The sequence below is a fragment of the Carassius carassius genome, chromosome 45 (genome assembly GCF_963082965.1).
Source record: "Carassius carassius chromosome 45, fCarCar2.1, whole genome shotgun sequence".
NCBI classification, from domain to species: Eukaryota; Metazoa; Chordata; class Actinopteri; order Cypriniformes; family Cyprinidae; genus Carassius; species Carassius carassius.
Window position 1 is genome coordinate 6,989,887 of NC_081799.1, and position 21,394 is coordinate 7,011,280.

Genomic DNA, 21,394 nt, shown 5'->3' on the forward strand with positions numbered 1-21,394 from the left:
TTAGTTGCTTTTGTTTAAAGTGCATGTTACAGCTTTTTCCCAGGCTTGTTCAGAGCAGTAATACCAACCCCAGAACCCTGTTGTGTTGAAAAACACTTCACCCACAAATAGCATTTTCACATGATTGAAAAAACAAATAGAAAGCCACATACTATAATACTGCAGTAGAATGACAGGTTCACCGTGAACTCCAACTCCATTTTTTGTTTTAAATGTTCAAAATATTCCAGTTGCTTGCGTGTGTGTGTGTGTGTGTGTGTGTGTGTATGTGTGTGTTTGTGTGTGTGTGTGTGCGCGCGCGTGCGTGTATATATATATATATATATATATATATATATATATATATATATATATAAAATATATAAAATAATATATATTTTAAATGTAAACTAATTTATAAAACTTATTCAGCTCTACATTATTTTTAGTTTCCTAACTAAATGTTTTTAATAATGATCAATTTAATATTTTTAATAAAAATATGTACATCAAACAAATTTGCTCTTAATATATTATAGAACATTTCATATTGTAGTTTTGATACTTTTTAATAAAATATGTGTTTGTATTAACATTAATAATAATAATAAAAAAACATTAAAAATATGAAATGTAACATTCCTAAGTAAGGGTGATCAACTTTTTTCTCAGTTACCAAAATAAATCATACATTCTAGCACCAGTTTCAGTAATATGCACGTGAAATCTAATAAGAAATATTATTAATGTTTACAAAAACACATACAGATTTGCTCTTATTATATTACATTATATTCCATTTTCCAGCTTAGATAAGGTGCTGTTCTTTTCAGAGTAGATTGTGAATGTGTGTTATTGTGTGACTCGTCGTTTGAGTTCGCCGACCACAGTGGCCTTCAATAAAAGATTTGAATCTGCATTTCTCCAATATTTTGAGCACAGTGGGTTGTGACGGCCAACTCGGCTGTGTCTTTGTGTGCTGAGTGGGCATCGAGTCCCTGATGTCCCTGTGTCTCTGTCAGTGTGCCCTCTTTGCCAGCAGTCCCTGGTGGACCTTTCTCTGACTGACACAGCTGTGCGGGGGACATTACACACACACACACACACACACACACAAACACATATTGAGAGATTGCATCATGGCTTCGCTGCGGCCCCCTCCACAGCCACCATCTTGTCTTGGTGAAGTCACTTTAGGCTGACGCACTCACAACTCAAAGACAGCACGCATGCTCTGTCGCAGTGCATTCACAACTACACACACACACACACACACACACACACACACACACACACACACACACACACACACACACACACACACAAAGCAAAGTGTGTATTTCATCTTTATACTTTGATGGATTTTGATGAATATATGCAAGTTTTATGAATGGAAACACCACTTAAAGGGCCAGATTATCCTAGTTCTGCAAGAATGGCAAAATTAAAAAAAAATAAAAATCAGCAAGAAACCATAATTATGTTAAGTAATAATAGTACTAAACGTGTGTCTACAACAAACATATTAGAATGTGTGGTACAGAGTAGAGCCAAGTGCAGCGAGATGAGAATGCTGACGTCACTCCGTCTCACTGGAGCGCGAGCTCGACCCTGCTGCCACCTTGTGCTCATATTGTATAGTTAGACTGTTTAAATTCTGTTTGAGGTCCTAAAGCAGGAAGTGTACAACCCTAATATATACTGATAAAATATAATTTTATTGTTTATTGAAAATATTATTGTTTATAACAGTAATATATTAGTCTAAACCTAAGTAATCTTGTCAAACTATATATATATATATATATATGTGGAAGTGACATGACATTCAGCCAAGTATGGTGACCCATACTCAGAATTCGTGCTCTGCATTTAACCCATCCAAAGTGCACACACACAGCAGTGAACACACACACACACACTGTGAACACACACCCGGAGCAGTGGATAACCATTTATGCTGCGGCGCCCGGGGAGCAGTTTGGGGTTCGGTGTCTTGCTCAAGGACACCTCAGTCATGGTATTGCCGGCCCAAGATTCGAACCCACAAACCTAGGGTTAGGGGTCAAACTCTCTAACCACTAGGCCACGACTAGAATAGATTATTATTATTATTATTATTATTATTATTATATTCAATATATATTTAACAGAGCAACTGTAATTTTTTAATGAAAACATTTATTTTGAAGAATCGATGCACATGTAAAATTATGAAAAAAATGGTAACCCTCTGTTAATTTTCAAAGATAGTATCCAGGAAAAAAGTGTCTTTATCAGTGAATATACAAGCAGGGTTCCCGCATGTTTGTTAGAATATGATGCCTACTTCGTAAATATTGTAAAAAGTATGAGAATATATATATACTATACTATAGATGGAAATGGGGTGTCCATGGTCACTAATGGAGCTTGGTGATCATCTAGTGGAAAAGTTGGTTACACTTTCTATGAAGCCTGTATTTATAATACATTATAAGGATATACTTAAGGCATTATAACGAATGCATAATGCATTATAAAAAAAAAACGTATAATATGTTGTACAACCTGAATTCCGGAAAAGTTGGGACGTTTTTTAAATTTTAATAAAATGAAAACTAAAGGAATTTAAAATCACATGAGCCAATATTTTATTCACAATAGAACATAGATAACGTAGCAAATGTTTAAACTGAGAAATTTTACACTTTTATCCACTTAATTAGCTCATTTAATATTTAATGCCTGCTACAGGTCTCAAAAAAGTTGGCACGGGGGCAACAAATGGTTAAAAAAGCAAGCAGTTTTGAAAAGATTCAGCTGGGAGAACATCTAGTGATTAATTAAGTTAATTGATATCAGGTCTGTAACTGATTAGCTATAAAAGCTTTGTCTTAGAGAAGCAGAGTCTCTCAGAAGTAAAGATGGGCAGAGGCTCTCCAATCTGTGAAAGACTGCATAAAAAAATTGTAGAAAACTTTAAAAACAATGTTCCTCAACGTCAAATTGCAAAGGCTTTGCAAATCTCATCATCTACAGTGCATAACATCATCAAAAGATTCAGAGAAACTGGAGAAATCTCTGTGCGTAAGGGACAAGGCCGGAGACCTTTATTGGATGCCCGTGGTCTTCGGGCTCTCAGACGACACCGCATCACTCATCGGCATGATTGTGTCAATGACATTACTAAATGGGCCCAGGAATACTTTCAGAAACCACTGTCGGTAAACACAATCCGCCGTGCCATCAGCAGATGCCAACTAAAGCTCTATCATGCAAAAAGGAAGCCATATGTGAACATGGTCCAGAAGCGCCGTCGTGTCCTGTGGGCCAAGGCTCATTTAAAATGGACTATTTCAAAGTGGAATAGTGTTTTATGGTCAGACGAGTCCAAATTTGACATTCTTGTTGGAAATCACGGACGCCGTGTCCTCCGGGCTAAAGAGGAGGGAGACCTTCCAGCATGTTATCAGCGTTCAGTTCAAAAGCCAGCATCTCTGATGGTATGGGGGTGCATAAGTGCATACGGTATGGGCAGCTTGCATGTTTTGGAAGGCTCTGTGAATGCTGAAAGATATATAAAGGTTTTAGAGCAACATATGCTTCCCTCCAAACAATGTCTATTTCAGGGAAGGCCTTGTTTATTTCAGCAGGACAATGCAAAACCACATACTGCAGCTATAACAACAGCATGGCTTCGTCGTAGAAGAGTCCGGGTGCTAACCTGGCCTGCCTGCAGTCCAGATCTTTCACCTATAGAGAACATTTGGCGCATCATTAAACAAAAAATACGTCAAAGACGACCACGAACTCTTCAGCAGCTGGAAATCTATATAAGGCAAGAATGGGACCAAATTCCAACAGCAAAACTCCAGCAACTCATAGCCTCAATGCCCAGACGTCTTCAAACTGTTTTGAAAAGAAAAGGAGATGCTACACCATGGTAAACATGCCCCGTCCCAACTATTTTGAGACCTGTAGCAGAAATCAAAATTGAAATGAGCTCATTTTGTGCATAAAATTGTAAACTTTCTCAGTTTAAACATTTGCTATGTTATCTATGTTATATTGTGAATAAAATATTGGCTCATGTGATTTGAAAGTCTTTTAGTTTTCATTTTATTCAAATTGAAAAAACGTCCCAACTTTTCCGGAATTCGGGTTGTATCATCTCCTGAATATTCATAAGAACAGTTTTAATATATTATAATATTTACTTATTTGTGGTTATAGCTTTTAAGAGTATAATGATGTATAACACAATGAACACATTGCATCCACTTTTACAATGGATTATACTTCTCATAGTTATAATGTATTATACGTCTCATATCTTGCCATTTTTCTGATGCTACTTTACTTAATGCGGTCAAATACCATTTATAAGTAGTAATAATAATAATAATAATATATATATATTTTTGTCTCTCAAACAGCCATAAGATCAGATATCAGATCAGATGAATGTGTAATATGACACATTTGCTTTGAACTGTTTTTATTGTAATATCAGTTTGATTATTTTGATGGTATCCTTTAGACAGCTGTTGATAAGTATCTCTGCAACTGCATATCAAATAGCAGTCATAGAGTATTAATATGTCTTTAAGAATACCCTTATAGAGGCTTCATAGATAGTGTTACCCAAAAGTTTGTTATTGCGCCAAACAAACTCATAGGCCTACTGAAAGCTAATTTTTTTTAAAAGATACCTCAAATAGTTTTTGATTTTCTAGCCGTTTTAGAGTTCTGCAAAATACAGTGTTGGCAAGGTTCCTTTGGAAACTTAATAGGTTACAGATTACAAGTTACCCTGTGCAAAATTGAATAAGTAGCATAACTATTTCAGTTACTTTTTTAATATAACTGATTACATTTGATTACTTTTCAGGTTACAGGTTGTAGCCTAAAGCTTTCAGAGAAATGGGAATTGATGTAATTGGCAGATGTGCTGTGCAGCACATTCATACAAGAGAACCAATCAAAAGCATCAGTATAGCATTGCTTTAGTAAACAGCCTTTTATTATTCAACATATCCTAGCTTTTTGTAGAAAATATTCAGATCGTAAATATTTTAATTAGTAGCTGTAATTTAATTACACACAATTATTCTCCCAGTAACTGGACTCCAGTTACATTCATCTTTTAAATAATTACGTAACACCATTACAAGTGACTGGTTACTCTACACATCTAGTAAAATATGATTTTTATGTAAAATATTAATATTTACATTGTTGCATTTTATGCTTTCCTAAACATTTTTTTTGTGATTTTATTTTAGAAGTTTTTTTGCCCATCTATAATAACCTCAACAATTTCTTCTCCTCCGAATGCATACGCATGCGTCCTTATACTCTCTTGAACGAGCGGCAGAGACTGACATGGAAGAGAAGAAATGGTTAAATAAAGTCATTCATTTTGTTTTCATTGTTCACAAAAAGTATTCTGATAGATTCATAACATTACAGTTGAACCACTGATGTCACACTGTTTTAACAAAGTCCTCTCTGGGCCTTAAACGTCTCAGTTGTGTTGCTGTCTATGGGGGGTCAGAAAGCTCTCGGATTTCATCAAAAAATATCTTAATTTGTGTTCTGAAGATGAACAAAGGCCTTACGGGTTTGGAATGGCAAAAGGGTGAGGAATTAAAGACAGAATTATCATTTTCTACTTCTTAATATAATATTTAGAGTCAAAAAGCACAAAAACACAAGCTTACTGTATTTTATTTTCTGAAAAAAGAGTGCAAAACATATGACATACCAGTATGTACAGCACATAATAAGAGGATGCAATCACGTGACCTCGTCCACCTCGTATATCATCAACCGTGTAGGGATAACTATTTACAAAATGAAATAGTCACACATTTACCTTTACAGTAGAGAAACCAAATACAAGTTACAGTCCTAGACCAGCAGGCCTCATTAAAAAAAGTTCCAAAAGGTTCAAAACTTACTTCCATTCATTCTTTTTTAGCTTACTAAACTCTGCTGGCTAAAAGTGAAATTGCATATGATCCACTTTTCATCGCATAATGCACCCCTATCTGTGACAAACTGCATCGGCTACTTTCAGATGTGCCTTTATTAAAATACCTGAAAAAATACCTTCAGAAAATTCCCTGGAAATATGCATCGATAGACTGGGTGTGAAGTATAGCAGCCTTCATATGATACACAATAGATCGTGTTAGAACCAGATACCTACAACTTTTCTCTTTATGGTACCCAGAAATAAGGGTAGAACATTTACACTGTTGATAGAGGTATATGTATGTGACTTTGGGTTTTGTTTGGCTGAATCTACCAGAATATGAAACAGTATTGGACTATTTCAATTGAATGGACATTTTGCTATTATTAGCTGAACTCTTCTAAACTTTGTTTTTCCATGAAAATGGGAATGGTACTCATACAAAAGTTGCAACCAAGATGTCAAAGTGTTGCGTTGCAGCTTCTGTGGTGTTGCTATGGTGTTTTGGGTGGTTGCTAGATGGCTACTTACTGGCCTAAAACAAGAGTCCACATCCAACCCCTCAATCAACTTTTTTTAAGGCATTTATTACCCACCAAAGTCAAAAATGCATGTAGGAGACCTTAGAAATGTAGCCCACCCTCCTTAACAGATTTGTACTGTATGAGGTATACATCATATCTGTTGGACAAATGGATGATTTATGCATTAAAATAGTGAGTTTTAGTAAAACTCCTAATCTTAAATATGATCAATATGCATAAACCACTTACACGATGATCCTCTCTATATTAGTTTGTAACGTATTGCCATAATATTACTTTGAATGTTTGAATGAAAAATCTAATGTCTTTGTTGACTTGCAATATATGATCTGGAAAGGACATATATGGGTCTCTTAAATAATTTAATTCAAACTGTCATTCTTTGTGATCCAGTCTCATTGAGAATATATGTATCTGCTAAACCTCATTGCCATGGCCATACTGACAAGCATGGTCTGTCACGAAATATATTAAAGCGGTCATATTATGATTTTTGCCATTTTAATTTTCTAAAAGTCCAAATGATCCTAATTTAGTTTTTCATGCAGTTTCCACCCTCTTTCTGATGTTGGAAGTACACAGTCTGTTTTTGTGCTGCTGTGCCTTTAAGACTTCATGCAAATACCCTTCATTGCACGTGAAACGAGAAACACATGAGCCGTGGGGTTGCTAATATAGTATTGTTTCCAACATTGGGATCCTTTCAAAGGATCTGCAGAGCAGTAGGTGCTACACACAGCCAAAAACAGCACAATATGTGGTGGATTTCACCACTTTCAAAATTTTACTCTTATCATGAGTTTTTCTGGGTTTTAGGAGAATGACTGCACACCCAATATGTGATGTTGATGTGTGAAGTGGGTAGTTATATGTTAATGAGCTTGGGCTGCCAGGTTTCAATAAGTGCATTTTCGTTTTTACTCTGGATTTTTAAATTCTGATAGTTAAATAATAAACTCTGTCATGACAAAAATGGAAAGTCTCATTCCTAATGATATGACCCATTCAGACAAAAATAAAAAACCCAGAATGACAGAAAGAGAGGAAAGAAAACAGCATGTCTTCTATCTTACACTTCTTCTCTAACACATACAGACACCAAAGCGCTCTGAGAAGCGATGCTGTCAGACCCGGAGAGAGTGTGGATGTGAGCATCTGTTACAAACTCATTCAAAATGAAGGCCCAATTCCTCACAGTAACTCCATTTCTATCGATAAAGCCATGACAATACCGAAAAAACAACAACCCAGAAGTGAACCAAAAAAAAAGCATAAAAATAAGACTCTTTGTCCAGCAGACATCTGTTTGAATTCATGGTTTGGCAACTTACATTCAGACATTTGAAAAGTGAGTGTGTGTTCAGTCTATTCCAGCAATAAATTGTGACCATGTAACGTCAATGCAGTCTCATCTCCAGTAAAGAGATGCGTCACCTCTGCAAGACATCTTTGCTTTGTCGACATAAAAGCTATTGGAAACTAAATTATGGATTCACATAAAACAGGATTCAGACCCATTAGGGTTAAAGTCAACTTGCACTTCATCCCATTCTCTCTTTTTGAAAAGGAAGTGCCCTTGGTCACCACTGAAAAAGGGATTTTGGCTTTAGATTTTGATATCATTCCATTGCTGCAGTTCACGACTGTGTTCTTTAGGGGGTGCTATCATGCTCGCATAAAGCTTGTCCCCTTTTGTGCCTTGATTTGCGGAGTTAGTCCCTCAATGTTCTCAATTTCCGCCGTGCAGCTCCCCTCCACAAAAAAGCATGGTCTGGTCCAGGAGTATGAGTGACAAGAAGGTCAGGGATCATACCATTTTTGGGTCCAGGGGTGCTATAATTCACTGTGTCGTACAGAAGGTTCTAGCTTGTGGGACAGAGCGGTGAGGACCTTGTCAAACTTCTCATAGCGCTCGGCCTGGTTTCCTTCAGAGCCACGACTGCCCCATAAAAGCCTCATCTGAAACTCTGTACAGAAGATTTCCAGCACCTCCTTCTGCTCCTGGAAATCTGTGTGGAGACAGATTGTGAACATCACATAAAGTATGTGGAAAATAGGACTAGTTCACTGCAAATTACAGTATGTGCCAGGACGTCATATTGTATATATCTGCAAAGTGTACATCTATGCATGCTTTTTAGGCTAATATTAGTAAATTATTATTTATTAACTTCAGTTTAAAAGGGTCATATGATGCGATTTCAAGTTTTTCTTTCCTTTTGGAGTGTTACAAGCTATTGGTGCATTAAGAAGATCTGTAAAGTTGCAAAGACTAAAGTCTCAAATCCAAAGAGATTAACTTTATAAAAGTTAAGAGTCAGCCACACTCCCCTAAAGCGTCTCATTTAAACACGCCCACACATGTCTATGTCACTGTGTGGGAAGGACTTTTCCCTGTTAGAGTAGCCTATGCTGGGGTCTGTTTCTATAAAGTTGGGCAGTTCCAAATTTGGACAGTCTGGCACTTCTGACTCACAGACTGTAAGTACATTTTCATATTTAAAGGATTTGCCACTGATGATACAAACGCAAGTTTTGAACAGTGTAGAGTAGCACTTGTTGTTTCTCCGTTCACAAGTGCAGACGTGGTTTTATGTTTACGCAGTGTGATACGCAATGCATAAAAAAACATAAAAAGTATAAGTCATTATAATCAGTAATTAATGTATGTCCCCACTGGATGCAACAAATGCCTTGTTTATAATGGGTTACTGGTTTTGTCTTGTTGCGCCAGGAGACAGCATCATAGTATGGTGAGGGGCTTAACATTTTTGAAACATGCTTGAGGCATTTGGCCAATCTCAATGCACTGGATAGCTGGCCAATCAGAGCACACCTCACTTTTTAGAACGATGAGCTTTGTAAAAATCGATGCGTTCCAGAAGGCGGGGCATAGAGGAGAAACAATAATGTACAGTGTGTGGAAAATAATGTTTTTTTTTTTTTTTTTACCTTAAACCGCATAAACACATTTCATTACACCAAATACACTAAATAAATGCAAATACACTTTAAAATAACTAAATACACTTTAATAATTGTGTCTAAATGCTTGGATTTGATATTTTTGTTAATAGTTTACCCTGTAGTTTGCTCTCAGCATTGGTGCGATATAGTCCTCCATGGTGAGCGATGGTTCGTGCTGCTTCCAGGTGACTCATGACCACGTCCACTCCAGACTCCACGCTCTCCCAGGACTCCAGCGCCTCTCCGGACGCCACACCGCGCTCCAGCAGCGACAACACCGGCACCACGGGAGGGAAAGAGGTGTTCGAGAGCACACAGGTCTCTGGAAGATTCACACATAGTTATAAATAAATACCTCCTGACCTGCATACATAAATCAATTACTTATTAAAGATTGATAAGTAAAATGGAAATATGAACAACAAAATTAAATAATATATGAGTAGAATCCAGATAGTCTTTGATCGTTTATTACAATCATAATATTACCTACTTCATTACTTGCTTACTACAATCATAATATTACTTACTCAAATACAGTAATATTAATAAATAAAACAATAAATCTAGTAAATTCCATCAATTGTTATGAATATTGATTCCATTAATATTAAGAATTAAATGGTTGAGCGATATTGATTTCTTCAATGTTGATTTCGATATCATAGAAAGCAGTGAAGCAAATATCATATATAAAAATACACGGTGCATTGTTCGTCATAATTTATTATTTAGAATTGCTGCAATTAAATTTGAAATTATTTAAATATTTAAAAATATACACAAACAAAATCATTACAAATAATAATTAAAATCTGTAAAATAAACAGATTTATGCTTTAGCAACATTTGATACTGTAATCCTATTGCATTTGTTTTGCACACTGGGAATCAATTCAATTCAAGTTTATTTGTATAGCGCTTTTTATGATACAAATCATTGCAAAGAAAATTAAGTTTCTACAATATTTAGTAGTAGCTTATCAAATTTTCTAAAATAAAGACCAAGACACTCATTTTCCAAAAAGAACAATGACATATGAAATGAATATGACATAACAGTAAACTGGATGTAACAGCATAGTTTGAAATCATGAAAGTGCTGCTGCTCATCTAACTGTCAAAATAAAAGTCCTTCCCTTGTCAAAATAAAATCTCCTTCTGACACTTATCAGACAAAACAAAAACACAAAAATACCAGCCAATACAGATAAATTAAAAGTGCCAAATATTGGCCTTTGGAGATATATCGATCATCACTATTAAGATAAACACTCATTTCAACTCACATTGTTGGTGTGATTCTTTATCAATTATTAGGAGCTGCTAAAGTCACTAGTAATAATCTTCTGTAGGAGATTCTTCAAAGCACTCTGTCCTACCTTTCCCATCATTCATAGCTTTCAGGAATGGCTTGAGTTTCTTCTCATAGAGGATTGCACCTTCTGTGTGTCTCTGTCGCAGTGTGATCCATGTCTGCTCGAGCCGTGAGATCTAATATCACAAAATAGAAATAAATATATAACTTTAATGTGTTCAGAATTACTTCATAGCTGTGTGTTTCCTGGAAATAACTGCAACCTTACAACATTCATCACATGCTGCAAACAACGAATAATGCATCTTAACAGTACTTACATTTTATTTTATATACATTTTATATTTGGTTTTAATTAGTTACCCAAAAATAAAAAATGACCCTTGATTTTCTCACCCTCAAGCCCAGTGCACAGGATATGACTTTCTTCTTTTAGAAGAATCACACAGTTATATATATATATATATATATATATATATATATATATATATATATATATGCCAAGCTTTATAATAGCAGTAAATGGGTGTCGAGATTTTGAAGCCCTAAAAAGTCCATCCATCCATCATAAAAAGTGCTCCACACGGCTCCAAAATTCCATTATAAAGCTTAGAAGAACCAGGACTTTACTCTGATTGTATATGTCTGAAAGAAGAAAGTCATATACACCTAAGATGGCTCAAGGGTGAGTGACTCATGGGGTAATTTTCAGTTTTGGGCAAACTATCACTTTAAGGAGAGCATTAAGCTTTAACACTTAACATGAATGTCATGAATGACACCTCATATGCTGTCAAGTGTGTGTTCTCACCTGCGGCAGCTCCAGCGCTCTCATGACCGCAGCGAATCCGAACATGTTGCCCATGTTGCTTTTGAGTTCAGCAGCCAGCTGGATGGTTTTATGCAGTAGGGCGGCTCTCTCCTCTGTGCTGCCCGTACAACCCAACAAATCCACCGCCATCATTATAGACATGGTGTAAAACCTGTAGAACAGGAGACAAAGCTGAGCACACAAATATATTCAACACAGCTTTTGAATGAAGTTTCTTCTGCTGTCACATGATCCTTCAGAAACCATTCTAAAATGGACCTAAAAAAGCCAATCTGTTAATTAGTGGCCGACAGAATTAAACATCATTGGCTGCTGATTCCTTCAGAACAGCTGAAGTCTGTGGTGTGTCCTGATGTTGTTGTGTGTGTATGAGTGCACATGTTTCCTCACCTCTCTAGCAGATCCAGTCTCAGCTGGTGTCCATGTGGAAGAGTCAGCAGCTCCAGCCCCGAGCTCACTCCCATCATCCTCTGCATCTCCTTGGAAACACCCAGTATCCTAGCAACCTGCAGATGGCCACACAGATACAAGAGCAATATATTTAACCCCGCCCCTTTATTTCCATCCTAATATATTCACAGTCAGAGCAGAAGACATTTAATTAGCCTTGAACCCGTCACATGATGAATGTGGTAAACAGCAGTGTGGAAAGAGTTAATTAACCCTGAAGGTGTAGATGTTATGGGAGCGTGAGCAGAAGAAAGGTTTGGGGTGCTGTCCAGACTTTATCAGTCAGCTTCACATGTGTCTTACATAATGTCGTCTGCTCTCACTGATCAGAAAACAGAAACAAGAGCATGAGAACCAATCAGATGCCATTCTGTCTGTCTGCTGTGGTTTTACCAGTCATTTTGGGAGTGTTTGGAAATGTAAATGCGTATGGAAAATGATAATGTTGTCCTGGGTCCCTCCAACAATTCATGTAAGAATCATTTATTTGATAATAAACAATGATTTGTGGTATCAGTCAGGCATCAAGAAGTAAACTGGTAAGTTGTGTGGTTACCCAAAAATCATTTATACACCCTCAAGTTGTTCCAAACCTGTATGAGTTTATTTCTTTGTTGAACACAAAAGAAGATATTTCAAAAAATGTTGACGGTAGCCAGTGACGTCCATAGTATATTTTCAATAATACTGAAGTAAATAGCTACTGTTGACTGTTTGGATACCCTCATTCTTCAAAATATCTTCTTTTATGTTCAACAGAAGAAATAAAGTCAGAAAGGTTTGGAACAACTTGAGGGTGAGCAGATGATGACAGAATTGTTATTTTTGGGGCTAGTCATGACAGAGCAGAGATATATATGGGCTTGAAGTTGAAATCAAAATCTGGCCCAAAACAAAGACCATGACCAGACCTGAAAAATAAAACTAAAAACTTTACTTACAGTTCTTGCTGAATTATTAGATTTTATAATAAATATAAAATGTTATAATTTTATATAATTAAAAGTAATGTAATATGTATTTATTGTTTTATTTGTATTATTTTTATTTTGTATTATTAATTGTAAATATGAACCTGAATAAAACCTAATCTAACTAAACTTCACTAAAAGTCTCTATATATTAAAAACTATATATGTATAAATATGAAAAGAAAAAACACAATGGTTGTTTTTTTTGACCTAGTTATACAATTGTGAACAAAACAACTAAAAGAAAAATTTGTCTAGAAAATTGCTTAAAAAATGATCAGCAAGAAACTATAAATGAATAGAAACTAAATTATATTTGTACTCAATTATAAAACAAACAAACAAAAAACATTTATATTAAATGTAAAAAATTGTGCCTCACATCAAATCATCTGTATGTTCATTGGATAAAATTCCAATACAAATGTAGGAACTCAAAAAAAAAAAAAAAAAAAAAAAAAAAAAAAAAAAAAAATCTGAACCTAACTTGAACCTTTTTAGAATTACAATTTTATTAGCAACATTTCAATAAATTGACCTTCTTTACTCTTACGTAACCCTAAAAAGGTTCGTTGACTGAATTGTTGTATTATGAACACAGCAATACTCTGTGCTTCGTACATAATTCATGAGAAGTAGTGAATCAACACACTGAAGACGGCCAATAGCTGAAACGTGTTATAATGTTTTATTTCCTGCCAAAATTCAATAAATATTTTCTTGAGTGCAAATTTAAAATTTTATAGTTAAAGATGTATTGTTCGTCATCTGATTAACTCGGTAACTACATAACTATAAATATAGCCACTGAGTGTCAGTTTGTTATTTAGTTGTATTCTTTACCGTGCAGTCTGCCTTGGTGATGTGCTTGGCGGCTGTTTTGGGATCCACCTCTGCCAGCAGCTCCTTCACCCTCTTCAACACGCTCATCTCCAGAGGTTTATTCTCGGCTGGCAGAAGAGTGGACTGGTATTTCCCAGGCTGGAAGGAGGAGCTGGTCTCCACCAGGGGGAGCATGAAGCCCTCCACCCCGTCTGGGGCTCCAGAGCCCGGGCTTTGGCCCTCCTCCACCCTCAGCCTCTCTACGTAGCTCTTGCAGGGAGGAATGGGGGCTTGACCGGGTCTCAGCTCACAATAACTGCCACCCTGCTCTGAACTCTCGGATGGGTAACCGTGGGCAGGTGTGGAGTGGGTGCTGGGGGCCGCGTCTGAGCAGGGAAGGTTGTTATTGGAGGAGAATGGCGAGAGATGGGGATCACTGGAGCGTCGCATCACCGGAGAAGGCGGGATCACGGCGAGGACACGCCCTCCTGAGCCATGTCTGTGACGGGAGACTGGAGAAACAAACAAAATAGAAGATTTTACTGCACAGCTGAAATGCTTGATTCTGATTGGTCGATTGCAACATTCCAAGTTCATTTCAACCACTGTGAAGCAAAGTGGGTGAGAGAGAGGGGGGTGGGACCAGGAAAGGTCCGCAAGCCAGGACTCGAACTGAAGCACAGCGATGCTCCATTGTCAGCGCACTGCCCACGATGCCATCAGCGCCAACCAGAATGCATGTTTGAGTTTAAAAATGTCAGGCGCTGGGTAGTGAATTGAAAAAAGTCTATAACCGTGTTGTTTAAAAATGGAACTGAGCTCAGAATTGTTAGAATGTGTTATGCTGCAAAAGTGGAATGCAAAGATCATTTACACAGTGCATGATTTTCTGTGTAAACATCCACTAGATAGACTACATGTTTGCCCTTATTTCTTGAATCTTTTGCAGCATCCTGGCACATGACACGGCATACTATATATGCGACACTCAAGTTAAAAGTTCAACATTTATATAAATTGTCTATAGACCTTGCATTTTTCTGTTTCGTTTTGCATTTTGCGGTTAAAAACATAAGAGACGGGGCAGTGAAATGCGAGGTTTAGACATGTTTTTCAAAAGTTTAATAACTTTTCATTAGTTTTGTGTGAATGACACCCAATAGTAAGCCCATGGTTATATAAACTTCTAGATTGATATGTTTAACCATTGTGTTTGCATCTTGCGGCTTTTGCAGTGTCTTGTGCAGTACACAACGTAAAAAAAAAACATGGTTTTTCCCCATTCCACTGCCTGCAAGGTTTTTCAAAGCAAAAATGCATTCAATGTGAATAAAAACTAATGTATTATAAATTAATAAACAGTAAGATTTAAAAATTTCTTCTCAATTCAATATTTCATGTCCCTGTTATTATTTAAGTGCCTAACATCTGTGTAATATGTGTATTAAGTCCCTTAAATGCCAGTCTTGTTTGAATTTGTTTGCTCATCTTGGCTTAAAGCTTTCTTGGTGGACGCTTTGCATTTAATGAGCTAATAACGAATTTCAAATCAAATCAGCAGTTCACATGTCAAGGTCCTCATCAACCATCTGGATGTATATTATTCTTTACATTATGGATTAACTAACACTTAAAAGGTGCTATCAGTGGGTTAAAATATTCAGATTTATGCATGAGAGTGTGTGTGGACTCACTGGAGCTGTAGGCAGGTGATAGAGGTGTTTCCCCCACAGGGGACAGCGGGCAGCGGTACTCTTGGATCTGATCCATGCTCATGGCGCAGTTCCTCATGGCATCTTTATGGTGCACTGTGGAAGGGCTGGAAAGGACAAAACATGGTATTAAATCCTTCATCCTTTATGTCAAAACACATTTTACGTGTCAAAACTATCAGCATTTGCAGCATCTAATTTTGGTGAACAATTTATAAGCCACGGCTACAAGCTTTGTGAAGAACACATTTAGTGCTATTGTGCTGCTAGAGACGACATGCACAGAAGCAGGTGAAGGGTTTCCATGTGGCCATATCTGTTAGGAAAACAGAAGTGAGTGGGAGGGGTTCTGTGGCAGCTGTGAACAAACACACACACACACCAGCTGCTGCCCTCCGCTGGTTTCACCTCTGGCTCGACTGTCTGAGGCTCATCTGGCTCTGTAGACTGTGTCGCACTAATAATACAAGACATCCAAGACATGAGCACATCACTTCTGCATCTTTGGCACATGTGTATATGACCTATTAATAAGCCTGATCTCAGACCACCAGACCACTCAGAGAAACTGAACCTCAACACATATTTAGAACTAAACATAATGTTCTTTTGAGACTCTGAACCAATTTATGAATAATATGGTTAGAAAACTAAAAAAAAAACACAAAACAAAACCAAAACATTTTAAATATGTTTAATTCTTTTATTGAAAGTGAAATGGTGTCTGAACCAGTTTAAATTCTGGTGGTCTCTAAAACACTAAATTAATATGATAAAGAAAAAATCTTGACATGGAGTGCAAAAAACTAAATGAATATGGTTAAGAAACGAAAAGAAAAGAAAAAACAAATGGAATAATGTTATTTTGAGACTCAACCAATTTAATTCACTAAAACTCCCGGTGATCACTAAAAACACTAAATGAATATGGTTACAAAAAAAAAAGTCACTGAGTCACTGAGCTCAATTTAATTAAAACCAAAACAAACCAAAAACAAAAACAAAACTATTTTGAGACTCTTCTTAACCAATCCCGGCGATCTCTAAAAACATTAATGTGGTTACAAAGCAGAACAACAAAAACAAACAACTAAGCAAAACCAAACAAGACAAACTATTATTTGGATACTCTGAACCCATTTAACCACAGATTGTCACTAAAATACTAAATGAGTATGATAACAAAAAAAAAAAAGGGCAGTATGAGTTTGCTACATTATTACATAAGATGATGGTAATAATGATGATGGTCTACCTGTGAGGAATGATTTTTTCTGTGGTCAGTCCATCCGTCATAGTAACGCTTCGTCTCTTGATGTGCGCCCCCCTCGGGGTCGAAGGTGAATATGCAGATCCCGGTCTCCCACCGGCCAAAGCAAACGTCGCCTCCAGGTACCTCAGAGGCAGCGTGCGGTTGACCGGACACAGCAGCTGAGCTCCAGTGCGTGGGCACACGGGTCGTCCCGTGCCAGCGTGGTGCCTGACCAGCGTGGGGACAGAGTCGAAGCTCTCATGCTCCAGCATGTACTGGATTTTGGTTTGCCCGCTTTTGACCAGGACTTTACCGATCTGAGAGTGGATGACTTCCTGCTGCCAGCGACACGTGAGGACGTAGTCACCCACGGTCGACAGGGAGTCCCGTACGAGGAAGTCTCCGCTACGCAGAACCAAAGTTTCTGAAGCCTGTGTTGACACAAAGGAAAAGGGATTATTAAAGGAAATGTTGCAAGCTGGACTCAAACCCAAATTTCCAACATGCACCCCAGCTCAACATGACACTTTTTTTTACAAGTGGAAATGTATCATTTTTATTTTTAAATGAACACATTTTAAATGTAAATAAATTAATTAAAATGACATTCCGTGACATTTGTGTAAACATTTTTACATCACCGTGAATCAATATAATAGCTTGTGTATTTTACACAAGTTTTAAAAGATAGTGCTACGTGTGTGCTACATGCCTCTGTTCCAGCAGATGGCGCAAAAGTACATTTTGTTGAGGTCAGAAGTGAGCATGGGGGCGTTTCGCCATGGTGACTAGCTATATTTTTTAATAGAGAGGGCTGGAGTTTCTCTTTACTCCAGCTTGAGTAAGATTACATTATGCTAATGCCCAGATGGCTGCTCTCATAGTAGAGACAGTGTGGGCTGTGGTTTGACAGCTCTATGGTGCAAAAAAAAGGACACAAACACTGTCTCTCTTTTATGTCTAACCTAAACAAACATGCACAAAACAAGAAAATATATAATACAATAAATCAGAAAACACTCGAAAACTGCTAACAAAGGTTTTTATTGAACAACTTCTCCAGTTGCACACTTGTTTGTATATCATGGCGTGGACTTCTCTTCAACCTCCATTGTTCTCAAAGGTGAGGGGTGTATTCCTTTTGAAGTTTAAATACTTTCATCCATTACTGCCTAATATGCAGAGATAACTAGAAGTGCTGTGTTGGCAGTTTCCCGAAGGGTGAAACACTGGCACTTGCTATTGCTCTGGGCCCGGTTCCCCAAAACGTTCTTATCGCTAAGTAGTTCTTAACCTATTCCTTAACCTCTCTCTTAACCTTATGGCACGGTTCCCGACACGTTCGTACGCTAAGTATATCTTCTGTAAGTCACACTTTCGTAAGGTTGGTCTGGACCATTCGTAGCTCTCTCTTAGCGTTATTTAAGCTCATGACGCTACTGTACAGCAGTCTTTAGAAACCAGCGCAGCGAAGTACAAGTCAAACTATGATATGTTGACAACTTTGTGGCTCAACAATGATTTTCTGTTATTTTTTAAGACTCATAATAAATTATGTTCGCAATGGATACAGGCCTATTTATGAAGTTGACTTTATGTGGTTACAGAACTAATAAGGTGGTAATTAGCCTAGGCTTTTTCGTAATGTAATTAAAGCGAATTGGCAATCATTTTTTTGATAATTAAAATCTGGCAAACAATTTGGCTCTAAATGGCTAAGATCTTTAAATGGGTAAGCATGGTGGTGTCCAGTAAGCGACCAATAGCAGCGATCCAACGTGTCCTTGTATTGAATCAAAGACGGAGCCGGACTCGGAGCCGTTTAGTCCATGTCAGTTTTTTTATTCGGCAAAACTTAAGCCCTTTTGACATTTTGCCTGACGTGGCTATATTAAAAAAAATCCCCTCCCAAGACAACTCATTGTGGAGCAGCTGGACCTTCCCAGACCTGCGCTGGCCAGGCTTAACGTGGCTTTAAAATTCTGCTTTAAGCCCTGAAGCCCAGCGCTACATTTTTTGTTTTGTTTTTATTATTATTTATTTATTTATTTATTTATTTTGCTATAGAGAGATTCATCGAGGTCGTGGGAGAGGGCTACGGCCTAATCAAGACCTCGGTGTGGAGGTGTGTCCACACAGTCACCAACGCCCTTCTGCGCCATGCCGGGGATTACATCCTGGTGGATGGCACACTCATCCCTATCGCCAATCCATCAGTGATTGATCGGGAGGAAATATCGCGAAAGGGACACGCGACCATAAACATGCAGGTTATAGTGGACCATAGGAGTGTGATCTTCGACTTGGTGGCAAGGTCCAGCAAAACTTCAAGTTCCCTGAAGCTTGGTGCCCTTGTTTACGTTGCTTCCCCAGCATATTTTGTATCTAATTCTCTCTCTCTCTGTTCATTGTAGATAGGTTGTTTTTTATTAAAAACATAAACCAATTGCAATCAATACCGCATTAAACAGAAGTAACTGCAGCTGCTTGCCAATCAATTCTGATGGTAAAGTACCTTACCATTAATATAAAAGTGTATTATATAATTTTCATAAGTCGTTAAACCCATGTCAAAAAGCGGCACAACGGGATAAGGAGGGTGGATGATTAGCGATGGATCCCCGGTTCATCTAACCGTTAACAACATAGCCTATCGTGTGAACATATTACTGACCATTTGATCATTTAATTTATAGTCTATATTCTACTGATAACTTAAACTGTTAAAATAAATGTTACTGTAATAATTTGAGGAATGTTTCATTTGCATAGAACGTGTTGTCTTTCTTAACGCTGTAATGCACCTTCATGTGAAGTGGAAAATCGATTCATGAGCAATCGATGCCAACTAATTCAGCACCCTGACTTTGGACAGCGCTCTTGTAACGTCGGACGTAAGAGGCAGCGTGCTAAGAAGCTTCTTAAGGGACACTTCGGGGAACATACTTAGAAACATCAACAACTTTGGTAAGATATATCTTTCGCTGTCTTCTTAGCGCGCTAAGAGTGAACATTATCAGGGAACCGGGCCCTGTTTGTTTGAGAGAACAGTTTGGGATTTTGTAAAGGCATGGCCATGGATGGCAGACAATCCTTTCATTGAACATGTGATGCATATTGCACACAAACACTGCCTGGAATCAATAGTTCAGATTTGGTTGGCAAGCTTTACACAACTTCCAAGAATAAGGACTGAGTTTTCAGTGGTCTTCCTAAACCATAAAAATGTACTGGGATGATGCAACAAGCACTTTTAAGGATGAAATAAATCAATTACCATCAAATCTTTAAAAGTTATTTAGGGTTTTTTTGAAGCTCCCAGCAGCAAATAAACTACATTCTCAAAAATAATGATTCTTTAATAGCATTGATGTTCCCAAATGAAGAACCCTTGACATCAGCTGAACCTTTCTTTTGTACATAAGTTTCTGTAAAGTTCTTTAAATTATTAAAATGTTCCTTACACTTGCAGAAAATATTTATTTTAAGAACTGTTCACCGAAAGGTCCTGTCAGTTCTTCTGGGGTTCTATAGTACCGCTGCGAAAACAGTCATTTAAAATATAAATTCACAATTGCTAGAGATAAAGTCAGAATGGTGAGACAAACTCACAATTAAAAAGCTTTATGTCAGAATTGCTGGACATAAACTTGCAGTTAAAACAAATAATGTAAGAATTGCGAGATATAAACTCGCAAATTTGAGTTATAATTTCCAATTCAGAGGCAAAAAGATTATCATCTAAATTAAAGAGTATCTTCTTACAATTGTAAATGTATATCTCCCAATTCTGATTTAATAGCATGCAATTGTGACTTTATCTAATGCAATTATGAGAAAAAAGGTGAGAATTGTCTGTGATTCAAAAGTCGCAACTAACTGCCTTTTTTATTTTTACTCAGTGGCAGAAACAAGCTTCCATCATTTTTGTACACTGGTTCATTATTGTGGTATAACCAATTTGACACAAATCCACCTCCAAATCCAAAAGGAACTTTTACATCAGTTGCTTTTTGTCTAAGGGTCCAGATTAGGTTGCAAAGTGGACCAAACCCTATTCCGTTTATTCAGAATTCTGGTTTTCTTGACCCACAAACGCACCTCTCGTGGAATATGGCCATGGTACCAGCCGTGGCTCCTCATGTCACTGCTACTGAGTTTCAGCTCCTCCTCCAGCTCCTTCCTGAGCTTCTCCGGCGGCGACTCCAGAAGGTACTTCTCCTTGGAGAACTGAAAAAAAAAAACACAAAACCAGCACATAAGTCACACTGCCCTACTTCATGAACACAAATATATGATACAGCAAACTATTGATCACTCTTGAGAAAAAAAAAACATTCTTGAACGACAATTGTAAGGTTTATTGCCTCACTTATCAAACTGACATATCAATTAATATGAGACATTAAAAAGTAATCTGAGTCACATAGAGCTTCACTGCACATAGTTTTTCTTTATAATTTATGTAATGTCCAACCCTGTTGCTAAAAACAAATAAAAGCATACAAATACACATTGCAGAACGAGACTTCCTTGTCTCACCCAAAGAATCGTCCCAAGTGTGTCCATTAAGACAAAGCCACT

At 37.3% G+C, this 21,394-nt stretch overlaps 1 protein-coding gene and 1 long non-coding RNA gene across 2 annotated transcripts in view; both read right to left on the bottom strand.

The window, feature by feature from the left end:
* Window positions 1-5,675: 5,675 nt before the first annotated feature.
* On the bottom strand, window positions 5,676-6,974 carry LOC132127124 (uncharacterized). The gene is made up of 2 exons (XR_009427485.1): window positions 6,513-6,974; window positions 5,676-6,476 (listed from the first exon to the last, which is right to left on the bottom strand). It is a non-coding gene; the product is annotated as an uncharacterized LOC132127124 (long non-coding RNA).
* A 784-nt stretch (window positions 6,975-7,758) lies between these two features.
* LOC132127046 (SH2 domain-containing protein 3C-like) overlaps window positions 7,759-21,394 on the bottom strand; it is a 50,596-nt gene continuing 36,960 nt past the window's right edge. Inside the window, exons 4-12 of the mRNA XM_059538661.1 lie at window positions 20,912-21,040; window positions 16,814-17,241; window positions 15,541-15,665; window positions 13,868-14,358; window positions 11,994-12,109; window positions 11,583-11,754; window positions 10,836-10,947; window positions 9,569-9,775; window positions 7,759-8,495 (exon numbers count right to left, since the gene is read on the bottom strand). Of these exons, the coding sequence (XP_059394644.1) occupies window positions 8,320-8,495; window positions 9,569-9,775; window positions 10,836-10,947; window positions 11,583-11,754; window positions 11,994-12,109; window positions 13,868-14,358; window positions 15,541-15,665; window positions 16,814-17,241; window positions 20,912-21,040 (1,956 nt within the window). The 3' untranslated portion in view covers window positions 7,759-8,319. The remainder of the gene's footprint in view (window positions 8,496-9,568; window positions 9,776-10,835; window positions 10,948-11,582; window positions 11,755-11,993; window positions 12,110-13,867; window positions 14,359-15,540; window positions 15,666-16,813; window positions 17,242-20,911; window positions 21,041-21,394) is intronic.